General features: G+C 40.0%; 1 protein-coding gene and 1 long non-coding RNA gene across 3 annotated transcripts in view; both read left to right on the top strand.

The window, feature by feature from the left end:
- Window positions 1-1570: 1570 nt before the first annotated feature.
- LOC311287350 lies at window positions 1571-2777 on the top strand. The gene is made up of 2 exons (XR_014626728.1): window positions 1571-1897; window positions 1988-2777. It is a non-coding gene; the product is annotated as an uncharacterized lncRNA (long non-coding RNA).
- Window positions 2778-5266: 2489 nt separating this feature from the next.
- fastkd3 (FAST kinase domains 3) overlaps window positions 5267-26433 on the top strand; it is a 64677-nt gene continuing 43510 nt past the window's right edge. The window contains exons 1-3 of one of the 2 annotated variants that reach the window (XM_084404126.1): window positions 5267-5345; window positions 6390-7839; window positions 7996-8081. In XM_084404126.1, coding sequence (XP_084260252.1) covers window positions 5271-5345; window positions 6390-7839; window positions 7996-8081 — 1611 coding nt within the window. In that variant the 5' untranslated portion in view covers window positions 5267-5270. Of the gene's footprint in view, window positions 5468-6389; window positions 7840-7995; window positions 8082-26433 lie in introns of both variants that reach the window. The other variant, XM_084404127.1, reaches the window with a different exon arrangement.

Raw genomic sequence — 26433 nt, 5'->3', positions numbered from 1 at the left:
TGTATATGCATTTGTTTATTGATGGTTACTTTTATTTGTTCTTTTACTAATTTATTCATGTTTCTTATTGTTGTCAGTAAATAAAATATAATTATTTAATTCATTTATGCATTAATTCATTGCTTGACTCAAAATTTAAATGTGTTCACTGCATTTATTGTGATTGTGTATTCATGCTATGTCATATGACAAAACAAATTACATTTAGCTTGTTTTATTAGATTATATAATTTTCAGTCAAACAAAGGTAATATAATTAAGTATTGGTCAGCATTTATCATTATTATTGTGTGTAAGTTTTGGGATGGGCTAGCAATACAATTTGTTCTGGGGTAATATTAATTTTTAAGGAGTGATACTTAAATTTTTCGAGTATAAAATCAACAGTTTTCTCCAAAGGCGAGATCTCCCCATCAGACAGAAATCTTACTTTCTTCAGACACATGACACATCACTTTTGAATGACTGGGATCTTGATCTTCAGACACCAGACATGATGCAACTATTTTAATTTCTTTGGAGCTCTAAATTAAAACAAACACAGTTCACAAGTACACAAGAGGTTGCACTTTATTCTTATAAGTCTACACTGATCTTGGATTAACACACCGACAGCATATGAATGTTAATGGGATAGTCCAGCCAAAAACAATAATTCTCTCACCTTTTACCCACTCTCATGCCATCCCAGATGCATATGACTTTCTTTCTTCAGATAAACACGAATGAAGAGAATCCATCCGGTGAGTTTATATAATGCAAATAAATGGGTATTTAAAAGTTGACACTTTTAAAACCCCACACAGTGACTGTAATGGGTTATTAATACAACCCCAGTGGATGAATCAATGTCTTCTGAAGTAAAACAATAGATAATAAAAATACTAATAATTTAAACTGTTTTAACCACCGCTTCTGACCAACCGTCACACATGGGCTACAATACCTGTATATGGATTCACGGAGATGGAATATTTTCTGAAAAATCTTTGTTTGTGTTAATGTGAAGAAAGAAAGTAATATGCATCTGGGATGGCATGAGAGTGGGTAAAAGGTGAGAGAATTTAAATTTTTTTGTTTGGAGTATCTGTTTAGACTTGTGTATACTTCATTACAATGTACCCAGTCACTGCTTTTTTACATTTACTGTAACAAGAACTGTTCAAATGATCATTACATAATTTAGCCTAAAATATAAATTAATTTTACACAAATTTTGTATATTATGTACTTGTGCATTTTTAGTACTATATGTGTATTATGAGAATACTGAGGTCGGACTGTCACAACATCCAAGACTTTCACTTTCATACTTATGTATAGTGACAATAAAGGATATAATTAAATATCCTTGAAGGTCTGTACCATCTGAAAGCAAGCCAACATCTGGTTGCAATTTACATATTGTTTGAATTCTTCAGAATTAAGTGATCATTAATTGTGATGGTGCATGTGTAACCGAATGAATGAGATGATTGACATTAGTGAGCACCTATCAGCAGGTAATCCACCCTATTTAAGAGCTGGTTGGCTGTAGCCTGGCATGCGTCACGTCCGACTCCGCCCCCTGATTCGTTGTTGACAGTGGCTGTAGGTAGGTGGGTTAGCATATAGCAATGGTTATCTTTGTGTATGGCACTGACTATTTGTGTTGTGTTTAGCCTGTCTTTTCTCTGTGCCTTGTCCGTGGCATCGTCTTAGTGGGTGCATTCGTGTGCTTGCTTTACAATCAGGTATGTGTAAATTAGGTGTGGAGGGCGAATTGTCTGTTTTGTTTGGGATCGACTGATGTTTTGGGCTGTGTGCAGTGTCTCTGTGCTCCAGCTGAGTGCACAAATTCAGAGCGTCTGTGCGACGAAAGGATAAACCCCATGGGTGGTTAGATCATCTTCTTTTGGTAAGTTTATTGCGCATGTAACTGAGTTGAGTTTAACATTTAGCGTTGAGGCATAACATTTTAGTGGTGTTTTCTTTGTCTTTGGACCAGGATTTTCCCTCTCGTCCGGGCGATCATTTTCTCTACTGATGCTATAAATAGCCATTATAATCTTGTCGATTCCTTGCTGCCATATTACAAGAACATCATATATTTCTGCAAAGAGAAGGGATTGCCGCTTTCCGGTCACACCTGTGGCGTTTACTCTTGCTGCTGTCTGGTTTGGTTTTATTTATTGAGGGTGTAATATTACCATTTGCTACATGTGGAACTAACACTCATTAGGGTCTGTAACCAGTGCACAAAACCGTCCGTGGCTCTATGCGAACCCGTGATGGAAATTGAGTGTTGTTGTTTGTTAAATTATTACCATCATTTGTTTGCTTATACTGGGACAATCTCTAATTGTGGTTTGTTATTATTATTATTATTATTATTATTATTATTATTTAGAAGTTGTGTATTAATTTTCTTATTTCTTTTCAGGAGCTGGGGTCCCACGGGTAGAGGGTCTCTTCTGGTGGTGGTGTTTCTTCGAGTGTTTGCCGTGTGACACTGTTGAAGTGCTTGATGGTGTGACCTGAGTGCACTATGGTGTGTGAGTGTGCTTTGGTAAATTAAACTTAACGACTGCGTCTCCCGTGGTGTACCTCAGCCCTGTCAATTTGTGTCTTTTTGGGGTTTTTTTTGTCAACTGTATGTTTTGTGTAAATGTCATTTGTTGACCTTGTGTCAGTATTCTTTTTAGTTCCAGATGTTATTTTATGAAATGGTTGTCTTTTAATGTGATTTGTCTTTTTGCTATAAATTAAATTGTAATAAATCTTTTGTATTTTTGATACCCATGTCTCTGCCTACCTTTACTAGAGAAAGTGAACCTGAGTGACCTAATGATGATAATCTGAGTGTTGTCCATATTTCCCGGGGCGAAACTCCCCGGGTGGCGTAGTCGTAAATCTTTCTACCTGTAATACCGCTCTATCGCCACACATGTGCTAACAATGGGTCTAAACCCCAAGCGTGCCGCACAAGCCCTCAAAAGTGAAGCCAAAACGTCTCGATCGCCCCCCGGTGACTGGTCCTAGTATAGGTTATAAGTCCCGCCTCCCCGTGTTATTCAACGGGACGTGAGACCAACTAAACAATTAAATTACACTTCAAATATCTTTTTTCCAAAGGTGGTTTATTTCATTTGCTGTCATTTTTATCACGCTGATGTAAGTTCAAGTGTCCGTTTCAAAAATAAGTTGGCTTTTAGTTAGTTACGTGATGCGGTGGTGTAACGTCATGATTGACAGCTGTGATTGACAGGTCCTCTGAGCGAAGTAGTCACTGAAGCACCAACGGACATTTTTTCGGGATCTTCGGAGGACTGAGGAGATTGTATTTACTATATTTTAACAAGCCTCTTGTCTAACTGCAATCAATTTGTAAAAAAGTGTGCAGAATCCACTCTCCCTGCGTGCGTTCTTCGAGAGTGAGGGCGGAGCGTTGATCTCGCGGCTTTACTTCCTGCTCACGACTGCGCAGGTCTGGTCCCGAGATCGCTACTGCGCAGACTCAAGTTCCAATATGTCAGCGCCATATCGGGACTCTGGCGGCTTCAGTTCTCATCAATGGAAGAGAGCGAAGGGGCGTCGTCCATATTTTTTTACAGTCTATGGTCTAAACCTGTACCTGTGATGGCCAGGGTTGCTAACTTTGATTATCAGGTTAGAGAGACTTTCTTGATGGCTGAAAATATCCCACACATGTATATGACACTATTGTTACATCACAATCTAATCAAAGCCTACAATGCATAAAAAAATAACATTTAACATTATCAGGAACAAACAAATATTCTCCGAAAGAATTGGTACCCATTTAACCCATTATCATTATTATGCAGTATTTTAATGTAGCCTACTATTATACCTCTAGACATTAATTCTCTCTCGTGCAGACAAATACTGCTCCTGAAAGCTAATGCTAGTGATGCTACATTTGACACTGAAGCTTCAAAGCGCGTATCGAGTACGCAGCGCAATTTTTCATGACGCGTATTGTTTTCAGAGAAACACGCGTGATCAACGAAAAACGAAGCCTCACTTTCTTTCCAGTCACGTGAATGCTTCACTTTGCGTGTCGGAATGCTTGAACCCACACCACTACTCTACATGTTTTTGGAAGTTTAAGTCCATTCACTGACATTTGTGTATATATATATGTATGTATATATAAATAAGCCTACAGCCTATGTTACATGATTATATATTCTGACACATAAACAGCATAGAAACCATAAAATAATTAGACCAACATTTACTTGCATCAAGCAACTCTGTTGGTATTTTTATTTCTGTATAGTATTAATATAATTGTTACATTTCTTTTATTGCCACACTTTAATATGTGAATTATATTATCAGACAACTGAACATTTAGCGTTGTCAGGCTTTTATTTGTGCTTAATGGATAAAACAACGGCGCTGCGCACTCAGCTGCTCATAAACATGGCTGCTATAAATTTGACCTGCCACAAGATGGCGCTGTTTTCGACACTTGGTGCTTCGAATCTTATCATCTTTTCCCTAAACCACAGGTGTCAAACTTAGTTCCTGGAGGGCCACAGCCCTACACAGTTTGGTTCCAACCCTGCTTCAACACACACACACCTGCAGTTTTCAAATAAGCCTGAAGGACTTAGCTGATCAGGTGTGTTTAATTAGGGTTGAAGCTAAACTCTGCAGGGCTGTGGTGCTTCATGAGGCTTCATTTGCCCATCCCTAGCTTATGCTGACATAGTAGTAGTAGAAGATAAATCACAGATACAATTAAAAAACAAAACTAACTTTATATCACTACAATTAAATGGGAAGCCGCTCACATGTAAACACAACACTGACGTCTTCACTTCCAGGTCAAGCATCTGTCAAACTCAGTGGCCAATGAGAACACACCGCTGTTTGCCCCGCCCCCACGAGAGTTATGTGCCTGAATGGCGAACGAAAACTCAGGGAGCGTAAACAAAAACTTAAGAAGCGCATTTGCAAGTACAGATCAGCGAAAGAAAAAAAGAGAAAACAATTAGTAAAACATGCAGTATATTAAAAACAAAGTCAAATTTTTTTCAAAGACATTTTATTTAGTTTCAATTTATATTTTCATTCATTTCTTGAAAAGTTTGTTCAATTTTAAAGGCACAAAAATAATCCCATTGTATATGCGGGAAAACAAATTAATGCAATCATGAGATTTATTAGGATTAGTGGATAAAAAAAATAGGATATGGATTACGTGAGAAATATTGAATTCATTCTCTTTACACACACATAGGTGGCGGTATGCACCAATGAAATTGGTTTGCAACCTGCAACCCGCTTTAGTAGAAGAAGAATCAACCTCACTCATGTTATGTACCTCTTACGTGAGTGACTCTCAGTTGTACGTTATATCATAGGGAGCCCGACTTTATTTTGTGTCATGTGTATGAGTAGTTAAAAACTGTGCCGCTTTGTGTGAAATCTGCACTGGACCCATGTCCAAGAGGTAACTGCTGTTCATTAATTTTTTTCTTCAGTCTTAGATTGTTGATTTCACACTTGAATGATTCACTACAAAATGATTCAAGAGTTTTTACTGTGGCTGAAATAGAAATGTCTTATTATTATCATCATTGTTATTATTATGTTGGCTTGATAAAACCAATGATCCACGATATTCATCACACTCTTTTAAATAATAGTGTACAACTATACATATATAGCACTCACTGAAAGAAAAACGGTTGTACTGTAGGCTATATCATGCATACAGTATAACCCTCATATTTTTTGTATAAATTGTGCTATACTTAAATAGAGCACCCCAGTATTCCCTTAGACATGGAAATGACAGTTTAATAATAATTAATTGGAATTGTTTTTTTGTTTTTTTTTATAAGATATTCTGCTTTATATTCCAAAACATTACAATCTTTCTAAACTATTTAACAGAGTAGGTACCTCTACAAGCATGATGAACACAGGATAGCCATAAATTACATGTCAAATGCTATATATGATATACCATCAGTTACATGTGTATAGTATAGTAACAATGGCACTTTTGATATTCATTTAATCTTTTATGACTGTTAATGAGATGACATATATATATATATATATATATATATATATATATATATATATATATATATTATCAATCTGTGCATATCTAGTCAGATATTGTGACCTTAGCACAACCTTTTCCACTTCGTCCTTCATCATAGCAGAATTTGCATGGTTTCTGTGTTACAAGCTGAAGGATGGAGTGAGAAACTGAGGAAGCATCAATTTGAGGTTTTGAAAGTCACGCATTTGAAATCTTACTGACAGTACCTTGAAACAGAAAAACGGATATCTCTGATCACAAGTTTAGTAGATTATGTTTAATTTTAATTGACATGTTCTTTCTTTTGTTTTGACTGCAGATTAAGGATATGGTAGCTCTTTTTATGATGGCCAAAACCCTGGCACTGAGGCTGCATTTGCTGAGACATTTGGATGACCAAATCCTTCCTTCACTGAAAGCATGCACTGGTAAGCGTCTGGTTTCTCCCTGTCTTCGAACCTTTGCTGCCTGCTTTCCTACACGTTCCAACCTCAGTCCAAGGTGTATATGCACCACAGAACGAGACCCACTTTTCCTTGTTGCTGGAACCATTCGCCCTTACCAGGAGCTCCTCGCCAGTGGAAGTGGTCTGTCATTGTTGCACCACCTTACTTCTGATGAGGACCACACCTTTATGAAACGACTCTCCTCCTGTACTTCATCTCAGCAAGTTCTATGTCTCTTGCGATCTTACCCTGTCCTCTCAGCTGCAGCAGCAGTATCTATACTTCACAGACTGGCTGACTTGGAGCAGGATGCCACATGTGGTCTTCGGGAACCGGAGATACTGCTATCAGATTTGGCCCTTAATAAACTTTGTCAAAGACTGGAACATGATTCAGCTGGATTAGAGGATGAAGTGTTGGTTAGAGCTCTCCTGGGCTGTACGCGTCTCTACCTTGACCCTCAGAGCCGCCTAGTGCAGAGGCTAGTGTTCGAATGCCAGAAGAAATTAGATTTGGAACAGTTAAGTGTTGAAGCGCTATGTGGGTTATCAAGGGCTTTCTTTGCATTGGAAGGGCCTGACGGTGGGATGGTAAAATTGGCTATGAATCAGCTCCAAAATGAAGAACCAGCTCAATGGAATATGGCAGAGCTAGTTGCTGTTTACTGCATGCTAGCAAATGGTTTGGGTGAAGATGGACACTACCTGGAGCTTCTAAATGAAATGAATGCGCAGGCACTTCGACAGGCGCAACGAATGGACCCAGTGGCGGTTAGTAAGATTCTAGGTGCTTTAGTCACATTGAGACAGAATCAAGCATTACCACTTGTAATTGCGCTTTGCAAGCAAGCTGTTCATCATGTGCAAAACTTTGCAGATGCAGAACTGACTGTGGTGTTGTCAGCACTTATGCACTATGGACACAGCGACCACTTTCTTGTGGAAGCTCTTGAGCGTCATGTGCCCAAAGTTGCCTTCACCGCTCATGCAGAAATCGTAACCAAGGTGATGCAGTATTTCCAGAGACGGCGCATTCTTTCTCCACCAGTTTTTAACACTGTGGCTGAGAGTTTTGTGTATCGCGCAGAGGAGTACTCAACGTGGCAGGTGTCACAACAGATAGCTGCACTGGGAGATTTGGGATATCTGCCACCTGACGTTGGGAGATTGTTCGGAAAGGTGGAGTCTGTTTTGCATGCCCGGTTTTCACAATTTCAGCCCAGAGCCCTTCTAGACCTACTGTATGCCTGTACACTTCTACAGAGGTACCCACTTAACTTCGTCTCAAAAGTCTTCAGTCCTTACTTCATGCAGCAGCTACAGGGTAAGAAGCAATGAAGAAGCATGTTCTATGCAGTACTTGGGATTAATTTTCAGGAATATTCATTTAAATCATTTAAATTATTTAACACTTGATCATTAACATGCTTCTGTGCTTACTTTTTTGAATAATATCTTTTCCATCTCTGCACTTTCTAAGGGGAGGGCAATGGGTTGGACCCCATAGTGCTTGCAAAGCTGACTCAACTCTACATGACTGTAAAGCTGGAGTGTCCGTTTTATGATGTGAGTAAAACTGTATTTTTCTATCTCACACCAAACATGATGTAAAAAAGCTGAGCAAATCACTAACAAATGGTTCTTTCACACCAAGAGTGAAATTAATCTCTGTCAGGATGAAAGAATGTAACTTTTATTTCAGTACAATAAAGGGCACAAATCGAATCACCTTTTAGCGAGGGGTGGGGAAAAATTAAATTCTTAAGACAAACGATAACTGGTTACCATGATCACTATGATGATTTTTAAATGATTGATACAATAAATGAAGTAACAGAAAGACTTCTGCAGAAGTACCAGTATGTCCGACTCTGTGCTGTACACTGCAAAAATGCTTTTCTCACTCAGTATTTTTGTCTTGTTTTCAATCCAAATATCGAAAAATTCTTAAATCAAGACTTCCATAAAGATAAAATTCCATAAGATATTATGTCTTGTTTTTTGGGAAAATAAATAAAAATTAAGCCCTGTGTTGAAAATCAAGCTTTTAATGTTTTTCATATGTCTATGTGGTGTTTTTAATCTGCTTTAAGACAAAACCATGTACAAATTCATAAGTCCACACTATTGCTGAGTATTTTCTCTTTAAAACTGCGGTGAACCAAAGACAGTCTCAAAAACGCGGTTTGAAATCGCTGGTGTTTCTGACGTCACACACTACCTTGTAACCGTCAACATGCCGGCGAGCTTTAGCATATCATTAACAGCAAACTAACAGGGAGTCTCGAGAGATGCCAGGTTATGCCGGTATATTTTTCTGTTGATATGAAAAATCAGGTAGATTTAGCAATATAGCGGGTGTATGATGTATATTACGTTCCCACGTTCTTCTGAGTTGTTCAAAGCGTTTCTAATGATTGTTAGAAGGCAGCTGTCTGACTCTGAGATGACGAACGGGAACATGGTTTGTGTAACATTAGCACTCATTACACATTGGCGAATCATATTTAACCACATTATGTGTCCGACGTTGTGAAGAGCGATACCATTGTGCAGCGTTTACCTCAGTAAGTTGGCGAGTGAATCTGTGATTGGGGCCGGGCCCAATTAGCATATTCATATACAGTACTAAATGTTTCGAATAAATTAAGCAATGGAGTTACATTCAAGCTATTTTAAGGTGAAATTTTCATAGAATGTTTTTGCATTTCACTGTGCTTTCTTTTTTTCTTTTCTTTTTTTTTTAAGAAATCAACATCCTGGACGTTGAGAGCCAAAATGTATAAAATGTTAAATACATAAATACTTTTAAAGTTGCAATACATTGTGCAATACAATGTAATTACCTTGACAGCTAAATATTGTTGGAAGGTATGGAAAGTAATATCCTTTTATGGAAAGCTTGTATTCATTTTGAAGAATTAAATCCTTTTGAGTGAATGAGACAAGTAAAGCGCGTCTGTTGCAGAAATCATCATCATCATCAGGTAATAAAAACACAAATGTTCATTGTTAGTTCATGTTAGCTCAGATCTATTAAATAATATTCCCCCAGTTTCACAGATAAGGCTTAAGCCTAGTCCCAGACTAAAATGCATTTTTGAGCTGTTTTAACAGAAAACAACTTGCACTGACAGATCTTAAAATATGTCCGTGCCATTGTTTTGTCTCAAGATGCACACCAGTAATGTGTTTTTCTAAGGCACGTTAATAAAAGCTACGCAAATTGAACTAAGGCCTATTACTGGCTTAATCTAAGCCCAGACCATTAACATATACAACTTTTGATTTTAATAATGTATTAATAAATGTTAAAATAAACATTTGACTAAAGGCCCTTTCACACCGAACGCGTAACGAAAAAGCGATACGAAAAAAACGAATAGTTCGCGTGCGAATAGTTCGCGTCAAAACCATTCACATCATACGCGATGCGAATTTGCGAAGTTCGGAGCTTCAACATTCCAAAACATTCGCGCCAACAGTTGAGAAAGATGGACACATCATCATCATCCAGTGAAGACGAGCTTTTAATTTCATTTCACTTGAAAAGACAGAAAAGACGGTTTTGGGTGCACCCAATCTTGAGGAATAGAGAGTCTGAAGGGGAGTATACTAATCTCGTACAGGAGCTAAAACTGTATCATGACCGGTTCCACACTTATTTTCGGATGTCCGTGGGACAATTTGAGGAGCTCCTTCAGACAGTGGCACCGCATCTGACTAGACAAAATACTAACTTCAGAGAACCAATCGATCCGGAGCAGCGTCTGGCAGTCTGCTTAAGGTGATTTGTCCTCCTAAAATCATCAGGGGCTGCGTTTACATGCAATCAAATAAACAATCATTACTTATCGGACTCATTTGGTCTAAAAAGCCTTCATGTAAACACTCGGTTGGACTCGATACGAAAGAAATGGATTGAATGGGGTGGGTTTATTCCCCGATTGAGAGAACATGTAAACACTTGAACCGATTGAAAACCTAAACATAAAGGACTGCGCATGTGCAATGACGTTGAAATAGCGTAATGACGTACCTATGCCACGCTGAACAGTTGTCATGTATATTAGTGACATAGCCCATCAACACACACATCAACCCGATCACATGTTTAGCATTCATGTAAACACTACGTTCAGATTCGTTGAAACAAAAGTTGTGCATGTAAACGTGGCCTGATTGTCATGTTCAATATTACAATGCTTTCAGTTGATTCACAATGAAACACATTTAGCTACCAGTCCTACAGTTTTAATAAACATTAAAATGTACATTAGTATTCAATTGTTTAAGTAGAGCTAAACAAGGTAACACATGTAATATAAGAATGCCAGGATATATCTGAATAAAAGCATCACAGAAAACCCAGGAACAGTTTTACCTTTTATTGTTAATAATAACATGTCTGAACAACAATATTTTTACTATTGATAAGATATGGTTTATTTATACTCACAAATCTACATTATTCAAATACTTAAATATTCCTCAGATTCCTTAGCACTGGGGATTCTTTCACCACCATAGCCGCTAGTTTCCGCCTTGGAATTTCCACTGTGTCCAACATCGTTAGGCAAACATGTGATATCCTCTGGGAGACCTTAAAAGACACCTACATGCCAGTCCCCAATGAGGAACTCTGGAAGACAACTGCCCTGAAATTCTCTGAAAAATGGAACTTCCCCAATTGTATCGGTGCTTTGGATGGGAAGCACATTGTGATTCAGGCACCAGCTAATTCTGGCTCCCAATTTTTTAACTATAAGGGCACCTTTTCTGTAGTTTTGCTTGCCTTGGTTGATGCCGACTACCGCTTCCTAGTGGTGGATGTAGGGGCATCAGGCAGCAACAGCGATGGTGGAATATTTTCCAATTCTTTATTGGGACAGGCCCTAAATACTGGAAATTTAAACATTCCAGAGCCTTCTCCTCTGCCATCTGCACCAGAGCTGGGGGCGTTACCATATGTAATTGTTGCAGATGAGGCATTTCCTTTAAAAACGTTCCTTCTCCGTCCCTACCCTGGAAGACGCCTGCCAGATGACCAGCGCGTGTTTAACTACTGGCTCTCCAGGGCTCGACGTATAGTCGAGAATGCTTTTGGCATTCTCAGCCAGTGCTGGAGAGTCTACCAGCGCCGTCTGCAAGTGGCTCCAGAGACAGCCGACAGCATTGTAAAGGCAACTTGCATCTTACACAACTTCCTCCGAAGGGCCAATGGGAATCACGGTGCAGAGCCTGACAGTTCTGATGGTGCAGAGGGCAGTGAGCTGGGTGACATTAGAGGCCTTCGAGGGAACAGGGCATCAGCTGAGGCTCTGAGGGTGCGGGACACATTCAGACATTATTTTAGCTCACCTGCAGGCCAAGTTCCATGGCAGGTTGCTTATGTGAACCGAGGTCAACCTCAATAATATTATTGACTTGATTGATTTCTGAAAATTGTTACATTAAATTAATTCATAATGATAAGCACAATGTAGCATGCTTTGTTAAATGCAGATTAAAGGCCCTTTTGCCTCCAAAACTGCATTAAACAAAGCATGCTACAGTGTGCTCATCATTATGAATCCATTTAATGCAACAGTTTTAATGCAACATAAAAAAGTATATGATATAATTTAAAGGTTATTATTATTAATTAGTCCAATTTACGTTCCAAAATCCCTTGATTTTAATTTCTTCCCGGTTGTGCAGGTGGCCCTGAAAAAGCTAACGCAACATGGTTAATTTGTATATTGTTCAAAAAGTAAATCATTTGAGTTTGCCTGTTAAATCTAAATGTATTTCATGAAAGTAATAATCTTGTATTTGTATATATTTTTTATAGGCTAGTTTGTAGTTGTACTTTAATAATTTAAGACCTTTAAAGCCAGTGAAAAAACACCAATGTCTTGATTATTATTTATTTAAGATGTATACAGACAGAATTTAAAGGACAGAAAATAATAACTGATAACACAATATTAAAAAATAAACTCATAGAACGGTGTATGCTGATGTAGATGGAAGGCTAAACTCCACCCCATAAATCATCTCCTGCATTTTCATTTTTAGCCAGGACTGCCTTTCTGAAGGCATCCTTCTCATGGCCGGGGCCAGGCTCATTAAAAAATGATAAATATCATCTTTCTCTTCTTGCTGCCTAACTTTCTGGTCATCCCTGGCCTCTTTCCTTGACAGATAATTCTCAAAGAAATCCTTAGACTTCCTTTTCTGAGGAGGTGGACAGAAAGGCTCTCCCTCACTCTCGGATGTGCCCTGACCTGCATCATCTATCACCTGCTGCTCCTCCTCAAGATTGCTGCAGACACTGTTCAAAAGCATTCTGTAAACTTTCCTGTGCGACCTTATTATTCAAACACTGCATTATTTTTCAACTTCATAGATGTATTTTAGAGAATAAAAAAAAAACAAAAAACTTATAAATCTGAATAACTGAACTAGCTACAGCTACCTTCTGAAAGAAGTAGAAGCCTCAAGAAAGCTCATGCACTCCATATACTTCCACCTCTTCCTAGATTTTCCAGCCTGTCCACTTTTGGTTGACTTTTCCTCTCTCCTTTTCCTAACGTAAGTGTCCCTGAGGTTTTTCCAAAGTTTTTTTGCGTCTTCAACTAAACACAAAGCGTTTTGTAATGTCCATATACATTACATGTAACTCACGAAGTAACCAGCTAAAAACAATCGACAAAACACTGTAAATATCACACAATAATATGTATAGTATACTAAAAACAGCCCTAAATAGTCTCACTACATTTAGTTAAATTTTCAAAGTAAACACGGTATCTATCTTTGACATTATAGCTGCTAAGTATTATCTTCTATCCAAATGTAGCTTAGCCTGCTAGCTTACACAGCAGAGTTCTATACAGCGGCTTTTACACTATCGCACAACATACTCACAGTCGTGATAACCGAGTTGGTTGGCAATGCCACTCCACACGTTGTCTTTTAAGTCATTGTCCTTGTAGCTTTTGTGACTTTTATCAAACAAAACAGGGTTTGTTGACACACAAGCGATCAGCAAATCCGCCATTGTTGTTGTGACGTTGCCTTTGTTTCCTTGAATGTGATTGGCTGAAGTATTTTCCGTCGCCGCAAAGGTAAAAAAAATCGACATCGAAGCGAATAAAATAAATGTCGTTTTTTCGCCGCAGCAGATTCGCGTTCGGTGTGCAAGCACTCATTACACAAACAGCTGATCAAAAAATAAAACCATCGCGCGAATTATTCGTGCGTCAAAATCGCGTCTGGTGTGAAAGGGCCTTAAGATTAATAAATGTTTTAGAAGTATTATTCATTGTTAATTAAGTTGGCTTGAGAGAGCCAACTTACTGATATTGTACTTGAAAAATTTACAACTCTATCTCCTCCTAGAGCTTTAACTCTACATACTCCAAACTCGGCTCAGACACTCAAACTGATCTGACAGGGTGTGCTATATCTTTTCAGACTGATCGGACTTACGGTTTTCCTAAAAATGACGATCAAAACTCGGAAAAACTCCCATTGACTTAAAGGGGACATATCATGCCAAATGCACTTTTTTAGCCCTTAGATGCATTTTGTTGTATATTTAGAGTGTTTAGAAGTACAGAAAATATGAAATTATTCTCTTCAGGTGCTTCGTTGATATCTTTATATTCTGTTTTGGTCATATTTTTCAACCTGTTCCGATTTTTCTGTTATCTATGACGTTTTTTGAACTATTACGTCACAGTATTTGCAGCGGAACTGCCAAATAAGGACATTGACTTCCGGCCCAACACTTCGAGCAATCCGCCATTTTTATTTCTCGCTGCAATTTTGTAGTCCAAGCTAAAGGATGCAGAAGTTACGAGAGGGTAAGTTAAAATGTTCGGTTGTTGGATGTAGTAACCCACACGCTTCATTACACCGTCTAATGTAGATAAACTGCCGCGCTTGTGACAAGGGCGCATGTTTAACTGAAAGAACGAGCAGAGAGAGAGACCCGGTCGCGCGCGCGCGCGCTCTCTCTCTCTCTACAGAGCCAGGCGAAAGTGTAAACAAGACACCACCGTCTCCAAACTAGACGCTGTCTTGCTCTCTCTCCCTCGCACATATTAATCAAAATAAATCGACACGGTGGTAAAAGGTCGGAAGACCAAAGTTTCATGTGTAAATACAGTACACACCAGTGCGATACATCCATATGAAGACGTTGTTCTACAGGTTCGTCGTCTTCATTTTCATCTCGCTCCGACTCTGGCTCGAACATGTAAGGCTGGCTGGACAAGTCTTCCGTTGTTGACATTTTGTTAATAATGTGTGAATAAAAAGTTTCTGTGCCGCTAGATAATCGTATCTCTGCTATCAAACTACAAAAATGGCCGAACGGGGTGGAGTTGAACCTCTGCAACCTGGAGAGGGGGCGGGGTATGAAGTGTCTCAATTGTATTTAAAGAGACCGCACCAAAACGAGTTGCTCTCAGACGCACATCAGAAAAGGGGTAGAAAAGGGGCCTGTGGAGCTATAATAATGAAGAATTCAGACCCAAGCATTGCAGTTCCGCTTTATATAGACTACAAATGTATGATTTATATGTAAAAAGGAACAATTTAAAAGCATGATATGTCTCCTTTAACATTGGGGAGTTCTAAAAAATTCTAATCCAAACCGACGTTTTCACACACACAGACACAAAGGGCCTGACACCCCTGCGATTCTCTCCCTCTCTCTCTCCCTCAGAGGATTTATATTATCGAGCAACCAATAAGTAATGGCCTAAAATCTTCATAGCAACCACCCAGGACACCCTAGCAACCGCCTAGTAACCACCCAGAACACCCTAGCAACCACCCAAAATAACCTAGCAACCACCTAGCAACACCCTAGCAACCACCCAAAACACCCTAGTAACCATCCATAACACCCTAGCAACCACTGAAAATATCCTAGCAACCGCCTAGCAACCACCCAGTACACCCTAGTAACCACCCATAACATCCTAGCAACTGCTTAGCAACCACCCAGAACACCCTAGCAACCGCCTAGCAACCACCCAGAATACCTTAGAAACCGCCTAGCAACACCATAGCAAGCACCCAAAAGACCCTAGCAACCACCCAAATATCCTAGCAACTGCCTAGCAACGACCCAGAACACCCTAGTAACCACCCAAAATAACCTAGCAACCACCTAGCAACACCCTAGTAACCATCCATAACACCCTAGCAACCACTCAAAATACCCTAGCAACCGCCTAGCAACCACCCAAAAGACCCTAGCAACCACCCATAACATCCTAGCAACCGCCTAGCAACCACCCAGAACACCCTAGCAACCACCCAAAATACCCTAGCAACCACCTAGCAACCACCCAGAATACCTTAGCAACCGCCTAGCAACACCATAGCAACCACCCAGAACAGCCTAGCAACCGCCTAGCAACCGCCTAGAAACACCCTAGCAACCACCCAAAATACCTTAGCAACCGATTAACAACACCATAGCAACTGATTAACAACACCATAGCAACCGCCTAGCATCCACCCAGAATACCCTAGCAACCGCTTAGCAACACCATAGCAACCACCCAGAATACCCTAGCAACCACCTAGCAACACCATAGCGACCACCCATAACATCCTAGCAACCGCCTAGCAAAAAACTTTCTGGTCCAAACTTTCTCAAGCCAACTTAAAGTTTGTCTCGACGAACTTTCGCATCTAGTTATTAAGTTGGCTTGAGAGAGCCAACATATTGAAATCCTATTTAAACTTATTATTATTAAGTTGGCTTGAGAAAGCCAACTTACTGATATTGTACTTAAACTTATTAAGTTGGCTTGAGAGAGCCAACTTACTGAAATCCTATTTAAACTTATTATTAAGTTGGCTTGAGAAAGCCAACTTACTGATATTGTACTTAAACTTATTAAGTTGGCTTGAGAAAGCCAACTTACTGATATTGTACTTAAACTTATTATTAAGTTGGCTTGAGAGAGCCAACATATTGAAATCCTATTTAAACTTATTATTAAGTTGGCTTGAGAAAGCCAACTTACTGATATTGTACTTAAACTTATTATTAAGTTGGCTTGAGAGAGCCAACATATTGAAATCCTATTTAAACTTATTATTATTATTAGTGGTGCTTGCTGAAAGCAAGGCATCACTATTGTTATTGCTCATACTTATTAGTGGTGCTTGCTGAAAGCAAGGCATCACTATTGTTATTGCTCATACTTATTATTAGTGGTGCTTGCTGAAAGCAAGGCATCACTATTGTTATTGCTCATACTTATTATTATTATTATTTTTCTTCTTATTATTCCGGACAAAAGTTTGGCGCGTAACTCGTCCCGCAGCTTTTGTCACAGACACACGAATGAGGCGTCAAATCGTGCGGATCATTCGGGAATGGTGTGCTATGACTTTTATAAGTGATCGGGGGTACGGTGTTCGCCCCAGGGGCGAAAAAGCGGCCAAAAAAGTCCCATTGACTTAACATTGCGACGAACTTTGACCACACGTAGCTCTGAGCAAGGATTTCGCAGAAACGTGTGATTTGCCACATTTGAAGAGGCTGACAGGCTCTGTAAGAACATACCTCACAATGGGGTAAAAGTTGCACCCCTGGGGGGCAGGAGATGCCCAAAGTTGCCCCATTGACTTACTATAGGGAAGGAACATCCCGTGAAACACACATGCTTTTCCTACTATGGTAAATTGCATAGGGACTTTGTATTGAACGTAGCTCTGGATCACAGTGTCATAGAGACAAAGGGGAGGGCTCATTTTACTCAGATGACCAGTCAGTCTCTCTGGATCATTGTGAAGCTATCAAGCCACGCCTTAGCAACCATTTAGAGCCCCTTAGCAACAAGATCCATAGACTTACATTGAAAGAGTTCAAAGAGATATCTCCGGACTGAATTGTCATAGAAACATGGGGGTGGTCTCATTTGACTCGGGGCAGCAAACAGCCAATCATGAATCACCTCAACACTTCCAAGCCCCTCCCTAGCAACCATTGTCGAGCACCTTAGCAACCAAAATCCAAAGAGGGATATCTTCCATTCTGAATGTCACAGAGGCATGGGAGTTGGTTTATAACATTCATATCGACAAGCAGCCTTTGAGTTTCATGATTGAGAGCTGCCAAGACACTCCCTAGCAACCAAACAGAGTACCCTAGCAACCAAAATCCAAAGAGGCATATCTTCCATTCTGAATGTCGCAGAGGCATGGGAGTTGGTTTATATCATTCATAGTGACAAGAAGCCTTTGGAGTTTCATGATTGGCAGCTGACAAGCCACTCGCTAGCAACCAAATAGAGTACCCTAGCAACTGTTTAGCAAAACGTATATCTCTGCATCAGAACATCATATAGAGATGGGAGTTGGTTTATATCATTCATACTGACAAGAAGCCTTTGCAGTTTCATCATTAGCAGCTGACAAGCATCTCCATAGCAACCAAACAGAGTACCCTAGCAACCATTTTACAAGACCTACATCTCTGCATCAGAATATTGTATAGAGATGGGGGTTGGCTCATTAGTTTCAGTTGGAAAACGGTCTGTAAATATCACCATGGTAACTGTGTATTCACACCCTAGCAACCATTTAGAGCCACCTAGCAACCATATTGCAACATATAGAAGCCATATTTCAGCTCCACAACATCGTAGAGGCATGGTTGTTGGCTCGTATGCAATCATGTACAACACCCTAGCAACCGAGTGGCGAGTTTTGCCACTGCAAGCACCACTTCACATTTTCTTCAGGAAATGTACATTCTAGTTCTTATTATTATTATTATTCTGGACAAAGTTTGGCGCGTAACTCGCCCCGCACCGTTGGTCTCAGCCCCATGAATGAGGTGTCAAATCGACCGGCTCATTAAGGAGAGGTGTGCTATGACTTTTATAAGCGATCGGGGGTGCGGTGTTCGCCAGGGGCGAAAAAGTGTCCAAAAAAGTCCCATTGACTTAACATTGCGACGAACTTTGACCACACGTAGCTCTGAGCGAGGATTTCGCAGAAATGTGTGATTTGCCACATTTGAAGAGGCTGACAGGCTCTGTAAGAACATACCTCACAATGGGGTAAAAGTTGCACCCCTGGGGGGCAGGAGATGCCCAAAGTTGCCCCATTGACTTACTATGGGGAAGGAACGTCCCGTGAAACACACATGCTTTTCCTACTATGGTAAATTGCATAGGGACATTGTATTGAACGTAGCTCTGGATCACAGTGTCATAGAGACAAGGGGGAGGGCTCATTTTACTCAGACGACCAATCAGTCTCTCAGGATCATTGTGAAGCTATCAAGCCACGCCCTAGCAACCATTTAGAGCCCCTTAGCAACAAGTTCCATAGACTTCCATTGAAAGAGTTCAAAGAGATATCTCCAGACTGAATTGTCATAGAAACATGGGGGTGGTCTCATTTGACTCGGGGCAGTAAACAGCCAATCATGAATCACCTCAACACTTCCAAGCCCCTCCCTAGCAACCATTGTCGAGCACCTTAGCAACCAAAATCCAAAGAGGGATATCTTCCATTCTGAATGTCACAGAGGCATGGGAGTTGGTTTATATCATTCATACTGACAAGAAGCCTTTGGAATTTCATCATTGGCAGCTGCCAAGTAACTCCATAGCAACCAAACAGAGTACCCTAGCAACCAAAATCCAAAGAGGCATATCTTCCATTCTGAATGTTACAGAGACATGGGAGTTGGTTTATATCATTCATAGTGACAAGAAGCCTTTGCAGTTTCATCATTGGCATCTGCCAAGCCACTCCATAGCAACCAAACAGAGTACCCTAGCAACCAAAATCCAAATAGGGATATCTGCCATTCTGAATGTCACAGAGAAATGAGAGTTGGTTTATATCATTCATAGTGACAAGAAGCCTTTGCAGTTTCATCATTGGCAACTGACAAGCCACTCCATAGCAACCAAACAGAGTACCCTAGCAACCAAAATCCAAAGAGGGATATCTTCCATTCTGAATGTCGCAGAGGCATGGGAGTTGGTTTAAATCATTCATACTGGCAAGCAGCCTTTGGAGTTTCATGACTGGCAGCTGACAAGCCACTCCCTAGCAACCAAACAGAGTACCCTAGCAACCAAAATCCAAAGAGGGATATCTTCCATTCTGAATGTCACAGAGGCATGGGAGTTGGTTTATAACATTCATACTGACAAGAAGCCTTTGGAGTTTCATCATTGGCAGCTGCAAAGCAACTCCATAGCAACCAAACAGATTACCCTAGCAACCAAAATCCAAAGAGGGATATCTTCCATTCTGAATGTCACACAGGTATGGGAGTTGGTTTATATCATTCATACTGACAAGCAGCCTTTGGAGTCTCATGATTCGCAGCTGCCAAGCCACTCCATAGCAACCAAATAGAGTACCCTAGTAACCAAAATCCAAAGAGGGATATCTTCCATTCTGAATGTCGCAGAGGCATGGGAGTTGGTTTATATCATTCATATTGACAAGCAGCCTTTGAGTTTCATGATTGACAGCTGCCAAGACACTCCCTAGCAACCAAACAGAGTACCCTAGCAACCAAAATACAAAGAGGGATATCTTCCATTCTGAAAGTCACAGAGGCATGAGAGTTGGTTTATATCATTCATAGTGACAAGAAGCCTTTGGAATTGCATCATTGGCAGCTGCCAAGTAACTCCATAGCAACCAAACAGAGTACCCTAGCAACCAATATCCAAAGTGGCATATCTTCCATTCTGAATGTCACAGAGGCATGGGAGTTGGATTATATAATTCATACTGACAAGAAGCCTTTGGAATTTCATCATTGACAGCTGACAAGCCACTCCCTAGCAACCAAACAGAGTACCCTAGCAACCAAAATCCAAAGAGGCATATCTTCCATTCTGAATGTCACAGAGGCATGGGAGTTGGTTTATATCATTCATACTGACAAGAAGCCTTTGGAGTTTCATGATTGGCAGCTGACAAGCCACTCGCTAGCAACCAAATAGAGTACCCTAGCAACCGTTTAGCAAAACGTATATCTCTGCATCAGAACATCGTATAGAGATGGGAGTTGGTTTATATCATTCATACTGACAAGAAGCCTTTGCAGTTTCATCATTAGCAGCTGCCAAGCCACTCCCTAGCAACCAAACAGAGTACCCTAGCAACCAAAATCCAAAGAGGGATATCTTCCATTCTGAATTGCACAGAGGCATGGGAGTTGGTTTATATCATTCATAGTGACAAGAAGCCTTTGCAGTTTCATCATTGGCATCTGCCAAGCCACTCCATAGCAACCAAACAGAGTACCCTAGCAACCAAAATCCAAAGAGGGATATCTGCCATTCTGAATGTCACAGAGAAATGAGAGTTGGTTTATATCATTCATACTGACACGAAGCCTTTGCAGTTTCATCATTGGCAGCAGCCAAGCCACTCCCTAGCAACCAAACAGAGTACCCTAGCAACCGTTTAGCAAGACCTATATCTCTGCATCAGAACATCGTATAGAGATGGGAGTTGGTTTATATCATTCATACTGACAAGAAGCCTTTGCAGTTTCATCATTAGCAGCTGCCAAGCAACTCCCTAGCAACCAAACAGAGTACCCTAGCAACCAAAATCCAAAGAGGGATATCTTCCAGTCTGAATGTCACAGAGGCATGGGGGTTGGTTTATATCATTCATAGTGACAAGAAGCCTTTGCAGTTTCACCATTGGCAGCTGACAAGCAACTCCATAGCAACCAAACAGAGTACCCTAGCAACCGTTTATCAAGACCCATGTCTCTGCATCAGAACATCGTATAGAGATGGGGGTTGGCTCTTTTGTTTCGGTTGGGAAACAGTCTGTAAATATCACCATGGTAACTGTGTATTCACACCCTAGCAACAATTTAGAACCACCTAGCAACCATATTGCAACATATAGAAGCCATATTTCAGCTCCACAACATCGTACAGACATGGTTGTTGGCTCGAATGCAATCATGTACAACACCCTAGCAACCGAGTGGAGAGTTTTGCCACTGCAAGCACCACTTCACATTTTCTTCAGGAAATGTACATTCTAGTTATTCTTCTTCTTATTATTATTATTCTGGACAAAGTTTGGCGCGTAACTCGCCCCGCACCGTTTGTCACAGATCCATGAATGAGGTGTCAAATCGACCGGCTCATTAAGGAGAGGTGTGCTATGACTTTTATAAGCGATCGGGGGTGCGGTGTTCGCCCCAGGGGCGAAAAAGCTTCCGAAAAATCCCATAGACTTAACATTGCGACAAACTTTGACGAGTCATAACTCTGAGCGACGATTTCGCAGAAACGTGTGATTTGCCACATTTGAAGAGGCTGACAGGCTCTGTAAGAACATACCTCTCAATGGGGTAAAAGTTGCACCCCTGGGGGGCAGGAGATGCCCAAAGTTGCCCCTTTGACTTACTATGGGGAAGGAACGTCCCGTGAAACACACATGCTTTTCCTACTATGGTAAATTGCATAGGGACTTTGTATTGAACGTAGCTCTGGATCACAGTGTCATAGAGACAAGGGGGAGGGCTCATTTTACTCAGACGACCAATCAGTCTCTCAGGATCATTGTGAAGCTATCAAGCCACGCCCTAGCAACCATTTAGAGCCCCTTAGCAACAAGTTCCATAGACTTCCATTGAAAGAGTTCAAAGAGATATCTCCAGACTGAATTGTCATAGAAACATGGGGGTGGTCTCATTTGACTCGGGGCAGCAAACAGCCAATCATGAATCACCTAAACACTTCCAAGCCCCTCCCTAGCAACCATTGTCGAGCACCTTAGCAACCAAAATCCAAAGAGGGATATCTTCCATTCTGAATGTCACAGAGGCATGGGAGTTGGTTTATATCATTCATACTGACAAGAAGCCTTTGGAGTTTCATGATTGGCAGCTGACAAGCCACTCCCTAGCAACCAAACAGAGTAACCTAGCAACCAAAATCCAAAGAGGGTTATCTTCCATTCTGAATGTCGCAGAGGCATGGGAGTTGGTTTATATCATTCATACTAACAAGCAGCCTTTGGAGTTTCATGATTGGCAGCTGACAAGCCACTCCCTAGCAACCAAACAGAGTAACCTAGCAACCAAAATCCAAAGAGGGTTATCTTCCATTCTGAATGTCGCAGAGGCATGGGAGTTGGTTTATATCATTCATACTGACAAGAAGCCTTTGGAGTTTCATGATTGGCAGCTGACAAGCCACTCCCTAGCAACCAAACAGAGTACCCTAGCAACCAAAATCCAAAGAGGGATATCTTCCATTCTGAATGTCACAGAGGCATGGGAGTTGGTTTATATCATTCATAGTGACAAGAAGCCTTTGGAATTTCATCATTGGCAGCTGCCAAGTAACTCCATAGCAACCAAAAAGAGTACCCTAGCAACCGTTTAGCAAAACGTATATCTCTGCATCAAAACATAGTATAGAGATGGGACTTGGCTCTTTTGACTAAATCATGGTAAACTATGGTAAATCATTCTAGAATCATAGTAAATCATACTAAAACATGGTAAATCATGGTATACTATAGTAAATCATAGTAAACTATGGTAAATCGTGGTAAATCATGGTAAACTATGGTAAATCATGCTAGAATCATAGTAAATCATACTTGAAAATGGTAAATCATGGTATACTATAGTAAATCATGGTAAACTATGGTAAATCATGGTAAACTATGATAAATCATGCTAAAATCAGTAAATCATACTTGAACATGGTATATCATGGTATACTATAGTAAATCATGGTAAACTATGGTAAATCATGGTAAATCATGGTAAACTATGGTAAATCATGGTAAACTATGGTAAATCATGCTAGAATCAGTAAATCATACTTCAACATGGTAAATCATGGTAAACTATGGTAAATCATGGTAAACTATGGTAAATCATGGTAAACTATGATGAATCATGCTAGAATCAGTAAATCATACTTGAACATGGTATATCATGGTATACTATAGTAAATCATGGTAAACTATGGTAAATCGTGGTAAATCATGGTAAACTATGGTAAATCATGGTCAACTATGGTAAATCATGCTAGAATAATAGTAAATCATACTTGAACATGGTAAATCATGGTATACTATAGTAAATCATGGTAAATTATGGTAAATCATGGTAAACTATGGTAAATCATGGTAAACTATGATAAATCATGCTAAAATCAGTAAATCATACTTGAACATGGTATATCATGGTATACTATAGTAAATCATGGTAAACTATGGTAAATCGTGGTAAATCATGGTAAACTATGGTAAATTATGGTAAACTATGGTAAATAATGCTAGAATCAGTAAATCATACTTCAACATGGTAAATCATGGTATACTATAGTAAATCATGGTAAACTATGGTAAATCATGGTAAACTATGGTAAATCATGGTAAACTATGATAAATCATGCTAGAATCAGTAAATCATACTTGAACATGGTATATCATGGTATACTATAGTAAATCATGGTAAACTATGGTAAATCGTGGTAAATCATGGTAAACTATGGTAAATCATGGTAAACTATGGTAAATCATGCTAGAATCAGTAAATCATACTTCAACATGGTAAATCATGGTATACTATAGTAAATCGTGGTAAACTATGGTAAATCATGGTAAACTATGGTAAATCATGCTAGAATCAGTAAATCATACTTGAACATGGTAAATCATGGTATACTATAGTAAATCATGTTAAACTATAGTAAATTGTGGTAAATCATGTTAAACTATGGTAAATCATGGTAAACTATGGTAAATCATGCTAGAATCAATAAATCATACTTGAACATGGTAAATCATGGTATACTATAGTAAATCATGGTAAACTATAGTAAATCGTGGTAAATCATGGTAGAATCATAGTAAATCATACTTGAACATGGTAAATCATGGTATACTATAGTAAACTATGGTAAACTATGGTAAATTGTGGTAAATCATGGTAAATCATGGTAAACCATGCTAGCAACATGGTAAAACAAGCTAGCATCATGCTAGCTACATGCTAATAATGCTAATATGATGCTAGCATGATGCTAATAATGCTAGCATGATGCTAGCAACATGCTAATAATGCTAGCTTGATACTAGCTACATGCTAATCATGCTAGCTTCTTGCTACAAACATGCTAGCAAACATGCTATTCATGTTAGCATCTTGTTAAAAAATGTTAGCATCATGCTAACAACATGCTAATCATGCTAGCTACATTCACGTTAGCTTTTGCTAAAAACATGCTAGCATGATGCTAGCAACATGCTAATCATATTAGCACCATGCTAGCAACATGCTAGCATTATGTTAGTCACATGCATATAATGCTAGCATGATGATAATTTTGTTATAATCTTGCTAAAAACTAGCTAAACGCACTTTAGCAAACCGAGTGGTGAGTTTTGTCACTGCAAGCACCACTTCACATTTTCTTCAGGAAATGTACATTCTAGTGTTGTGATTACTATTCACCTAGACAAAACTTCGGCGCGTAACTCGCCCCACACCGTTTGTCACAGACCCCTGAATGAGGTGTCAAATCGACCGGTTTATTGAGGAAAGGTGTGCTATGACTTTTATAAATGATCGGGTGTAAGATGTTCGTCTGTCGGGCGGAGAATTAGCCGAAAAATTTCCCATAGACTTAACATAGCCACAAAATTTGCAAAATCATATCTTTGGCTCAGAAGGTCATAGAGCCTTGGGGTTGGGCTCTTTTGATTCGTCCTATCAAGCAGCCAATACGTAGTGGCATAACAACTTCATAGCCACGCCCTAGTAACCAGTTACAGGCCCCTAGCAACCATTGAACAACATTTACAAGCCATATCTCAGCAACAAAACATTGTAAAAACACAGAGTTGGCCATTTTTTGACCCAGACCTGCAAATACTCTTTAAATATTACCCCATAAACTGTATAAACAAACCTTAGCAACCATTTGGAGTACCCTAGCAACCGTACAAACACATGAATGAGCTATATCTCAGCACCAGAACATCGTATAGACATGGGGGTGTGCTTGTTTGTTTCGGTTGGGAAACCAATCTGTAAATATCATCATGGTAACTGTGTATTCACACCCTAGCAACCGTTTAGAGCCACCTAGCAACCATATTGAAACATATAGAAACCATATTTCAGCTCCACAACATCGTACAGACATGGTTGTTGGCTCGTATGCAATCATGTACAACACCCTAGCAACCGGGTGGCGAATTTTGCCACTGCAAGCACCACTTCACATTTTCTTCAGGAAATGTACATTCTAGTTATTATTATTATTATTCTGGACAAAGTTTGGCGCGTAACTCGCCCCACACCGTTTGTCTCAGAGCCATGAATGAGGTGTCAAATCGACCGGCTCATTAAGGAGAGGTGTGCTATGACTTTTATAAGCGATCGGGGGTGCGGTGTTCACCCCAGGGGCGAAAAAGCGGCCAAAAAAGTCACATAGACTTAACATTGCAACGAACTTTGAGCACTCATAGCTCTGAGCGAGGATTTCGCAGAAACATGTAATTTGCCACATTTGAAGAGGCTGACAGGCTCTGTAGGAACATACCTCACAATGGGGTAAAAGTTGCACCCCTGGGGGGCAGGAGCGTCCCAAAGTTGCCCCATTGACTTACTATGGGGAAGGAACGCCCCGTGAAACACACATGCTTTTCCTACTATGGTAAATTGCATAGGGATTTTGTATTGAAGATAGCTCTGCATCACAGTGTCATAGAGACAAGGGGGCGGGCTCATTTTACTCAGACGACCAATCAGTCTCTCAGGATCATTGTAAAGCTATCAAGCCACGCCCTAGCAACCATTTAGAGCACCTTAGCAACAAGTCCCATAGACTTCCATTGAAAGATATCAAAGGGATATCTCCGG

This window comes from Rutilus rutilus (genome assembly GCF_951802725.1).
Source record: "Rutilus rutilus genome assembly, chromosome: 3".
NCBI lineage: Eukaryota > Metazoa > Chordata > Actinopteri > Cypriniformes > Leuciscidae > Rutilus > Rutilus rutilus.
The sequence above is the reverse complement of the archived record's forward strand: the minus strand, read 5'-3'. Positions and strand labels throughout refer to the sequence as shown.